The sequence below is a fragment of the Belonocnema kinseyi genome, chromosome 9 (assembly GCF_010883055.1).
Source record: "Belonocnema kinseyi isolate 2016_QV_RU_SX_M_011 chromosome 9, B_treatae_v1, whole genome shotgun sequence".
Taxonomy (NCBI): domain Eukaryota; kingdom Metazoa; phylum Arthropoda; class Insecta; order Hymenoptera; family Cynipidae; genus Belonocnema; species Belonocnema kinseyi.
Window position 1 is genome coordinate 80,647,308 of NC_046665.1, and position 4,674 is coordinate 80,651,981.

Genomic DNA, 4,674 nt, shown 5'->3' on the forward strand with positions numbered 1-4,674 from the left:
CATAAACTTCAAAATTTATTCTTTAATTTTCCATTTTTAAAGTCAAAAACATATCGTTGGAATTGATATAATTCACAGATTTCGAATATTATATTTATAAATTACCAAGTTCTTAATTTTAAAATTTTTATATTTGGCATTTTAGTCGTCATTATAGATATAAAGGACTCCCGCTGACCCTGAAGGTATGCAATTATGAATAGGGAAACTCAAGACGTGATTCGTCGACTTTAATTGCAAAGGAAAAGATTTTGGCATTCTTATAAGTGAGTTTAGAATTTTATTTCAGTTTTCGACATAGTCAAAGGAACACCACTTGGAATCTTATTCAAGTAAATACAAATCGGGACTGAAAATTGATTTCTAGGGTGCTGAAAATGTTGTTTAAATTACTTTTTGTATTCTCCCTCCTATTTATTCACAATATTGTCTCACGTAAGTACATTCTCAATTTCTTACAAAATGTATTATTATTTCCTAGTTTTTGACAGCATATTTTTAAACTATGAAAAACAATTTTTTAGAATTGAACATTTTGGAGAAGGAAAAATGCTTCACGCCATTAAAAAGACCCGGAAACTGCATCGGAATACTAAAATGCAAGCCTTTGATAGATCTCTTGAGATCATTAAAACAAAAATCAGTGGTAGAAAATTCTCCCGAATTGCAGTTGTTACAAAAATCAAATTGTGGCTTCGAGGGAAAGACCCCTAAAGTTTGTTGCGAACAGGTAAGTTATTAATTTTTATAATATGTAGTTTAATTTACATACTATACAATATAAGTATTTTTAAATTGGAATATTATGGGTGATGTATTGCAATAGTATACTTTTTAACGACCAAAAAATGAAGATCCAACAGATAGCAGCATCGAAATTAAATTTATATCCGCCCCCACCTGACGTGACAAATCACAAAAATCTGCATTTGCTGGATCACAATTTATGCGGACCAGTCAGTGAACCAAAAGTGTTTGGAGGAAATAAAACTGGAGTTTTGGAATTTCCATGGATGGCATTGCTTGGATACAAATTAAGCGGTGATTATTTTGGATTCCAATGCGGCGGAACAATAATTTCGAAGCGGTATATTCTTACTGCTGCTCATTGTGTAACAGAACTTCCTGAAAGTAAGCAGACGTTTTTAATTTGACATATTATAAATATAATTAGCTGACCCAAAAAAAGTATTTTCTTTTCTAAATTAAATCAAATTATTTCTTTTGGTGTAAAAAAGACTCCTGATTCTTAGCAGAAAAAACCGTAAGTGGTCCTCAAGCGAGTTTTGTGAATACGACAAATACGAACACCCACGCCGTGTTTTAAGTGAGTCAAATTTTTTTTTCGATTTCATTCGATAAACGCCTACAATAAAAAAAAGATAGAAACATAATACTTTAACAGAGGAAGCTGAATCAAACATCGGGCAGTATTATCAATTCCTTAGAATATACCCTGCAGACACTTGCAATCAACAAACGTTGAAAAACTTTTAGTAGAGGACTTTTATCAGTAAGCGGGTGAAACTTGCGAAATTGAAAAAAAAATTAATTTGTTTTCTGTAATTTTTCTGCAAAGTTTAAAACTTGATCAATTTAAGGGTCATAATAGAGGTGCTGAGAATGATAACAAAATAAAGTCCACTTTGGGACTGTCGACAAATATCAGAGTTATGTAAAGAAAAAAATTTTATTTCGCCACAAAACGTGGTCAAAGTTGACATGGTTGTTCATAGATGATTATGACAATTGGGTAAAGCTTATTTTGTTATTTATTCCTCTTACGAAGAGAAACAATGAAGAGGATTAAATTTATAAGTTAAGTGACCTGTGATTTTTTAATAATAAATTATAATTTTCAAAGTTTTTGAAGTTTTTCGTATATAGTATTATTTTTTCTGTAAAATTTCATTTTGAGCTTTTCTCAGAGTCTGAATTTATTGCCTGTCAAAATTAAAACCTCATAACATTTTTAGACAAATTACATGTACGGGGTATTGCAAAAACTTGAAAATTTCAAATATCGTATTTTTAAACCGCAAATGCAAAATTATACATTTTTTAATTTTGTAATTTCGCCGGTTGAAAAACCAATGTTACCTGCTAGGAAGGTTTAATTTGTGTCGGATGATCATTGTGATAAACAAAAAAGCTTTATATCCCAATATCACGCAAATATACAAAATTTGGTAAATATTTGTGGCTTCGTATAAATATTAATGAATTTACAATAATTATCATTTTCCAAGTACTCTGCAATAGCTTTCTTAATTTTTTCTGGTAAACTTACATAAATTTTGAGTAAATTATAAGATATTTTCAGTAATTTTCAGGTAATTTTCAAGCATTAAATTTCCTCAACAAGATACCGCGTCTTTGGCTTATTCTCAAAGTTTTCATCCTTAGTCACAGGTTCTATGAAAGCACCGCCAGGCTACTTCTTTTTTTAGGACTACACCACTGGTTAGCACAATCAATTAAAAGAAAAGCAATGAATTTTCAACAAAATAGTTCAATCTTTAACTAAATAGTAGAATTTAGTTCGTTTTTAAGCAAAAACGAGAATAGAGGGATGTTTCTTGAAAGCTGAGGGAAAGAAAAATTTTGTTAAAAAGAGATAAACAGGCGAATACAGGACATAATATGAAGTATATGTTTTATATTTATATTTATATTTCTATTGCTATTCCCATTGATATTATCCATGTGTGATGTCACAATTTGCGTTAACCCCTCCCCTTACGTTAAAAATCGTCACAAACCCTGCCCCTCCTGGCAGTATCACGTTGTTTTTGAACGGCCCCTATTATATTTTATCAGCAAATCCCTACAAAAAATGGTAGGTATATTTTTTTAGAAAAAAACTTTGTTTTTAATTGAAAGTATTTTACTCCGAATAATTTTTCCCAGTGAATTTGACTGAAGAATCAGTCTTAATTGGACCACTGAATAAATTTTATAAAGTTTATCGCTGACTGAAATTAATAGAGTACTTTAAAAGTTTTTAGTTTGTGATTGTACAATTAGTAAATTATTAAATGCAAAATTTTATATGAGAATAATTAGACACTGAAAAATGGAAAATTCCGTTATGTTAACATCTACAAGTTTAGAATTTTGTTCTGTCATAAGCACTTATCAAATCAAAATGGAAAATAAATATTTTTTGTATTTAATTACAGATGTAACTTTAACGAAAATCAGGGTGGGAGAGCATGATCTCAGTACAGAACGTGATTGTGACAAGGATGTAGATAATCTTCAGTTGGTGTGTGCAGAAAAGTATCAAGAATTTGGAATTGAGAAAATCCATTCTCATTTTGAATACTCAAGAATGAAATATGATAATGACATTGCGTTACTAAAACTGGATAAAGATATTGATTTTGGACCTCACAATATTAAACCGATCTGTTTACCTATTGGAGACGCGTCAACTATAATTCAAAAGAAGGTATACAATATTTAATAATAATAAAAATATCTATTTATTAGGGTAGCTCAAAAAAGGCACTCCTAAAAACTTTTCCTATATTCTTGTGAAAATAACCTAAGACGTTTGACCGAATTAAAACAAAACATTTAGGTCTCCCCAACATATTTTTGTGAATAACGATTTTTAATGCCTTATTTAATTTTGTACATTAGGCATTGTATTTCTTACCGGTTTTCGAGAGCGCTACTTTTTTTTAGACACAGTTAAAACTGGGGGTAGGAAACGTTGCAGGTAATCGTTCAATCAGGGTAATAACAGCGGCGATGCCCAACTCGCATGTTAATCCGTTTCGGGTACCCCTCGCATGGGTGCACCTCAAAGGAGCGCGAGCTACCTGTAATCCTTCTCCTTCCAGTGGGACCCTTACCCCTCACACCTGTCTCGGCGTGCTAAGTCGCCAGGATTGCCAGAGCGTATGACCCTATTAACCCTAAATTAACTCCGATTGCCGTTCCAACTTATTGACTTAAACTTTTTAAATAACTGATGCAAACTATTTGGATGCCATTTTTTGGGAATCTATGGGCTTTCACGAGTCCAGGGGTATGTCATTTCTCATAGACAGACAAAAATTAAATATCAACATTCCCTCATTCAATCGTCAAAATATGTAGATTCTGAGAATTTCTATTTTTAATCAGAAATTTGGATTTAACATTATGAATAACGTAGTCATAAATAAATACCTTCAGATCTAAAGAAATCTTTGAAAAGATCAAGTTTTCTAGAATTTTCTATTGTTTAATGCTGTCTGCATATCGACAATAACCTTATCAAAATTTCTGTCTGAAAATAGAAATACTCGGAATCTACATATTTTCACGATTGAATGAGGGAATGTTCATATTTAATTTTTGTCTGTTAATGAGAAATGACACCCCTGGACTCGTAAAAGCCCATAGATTTCCGAAAAATGACTTCCAAATAGTTTGCATCAGTTATTTTTAAACTTTAAGTGAATAAGTTGGAACGGTAATCGAAGGTCATTTAGGGTCATTAGCAACAATAGACCCTGCGCTCCGGCAATCCCGGCGACTAAACGCGTCGAAACAGGTGTGAGGGGTAAGGGCCCCACTGGGGCGATGGTCAATTCCGCCCCAGCTACCTGTGTACCGTCCCCCACTACGCGGCTTCCCCTCACACCGTCGAGCTGCTGCCACTGAGCTTGGTCAGCGGGG

The 4,674-nt window shown here is 32.6% G+C and overlaps 1 protein-coding gene across 1 annotated transcript in view; it reads left to right on the plus strand.

The window, feature by feature from the left end:
* The first annotated feature begins 297 nt into the window (after window positions 1–297).
* Window positions 298–4,674, plus strand: part of LOC117180606 — a 32,460-nt gene continuing 28,083 nt past the window's right edge. The window contains exons 1-4 of the mRNA XM_033373097.1: window positions 298–435; window positions 525–730; window positions 855–1,131; window positions 3,183–3,454. Of these exons, the coding sequence (XP_033228988.1) occupies window positions 378–435; window positions 525–730; window positions 855–1,131; window positions 3,183–3,454 (813 nt within the window). The 5' untranslated portion in view covers window positions 298–377. The remainder of the gene's footprint in view (window positions 436–524; window positions 731–854; window positions 1,132–3,182; window positions 3,455–4,674) is intronic.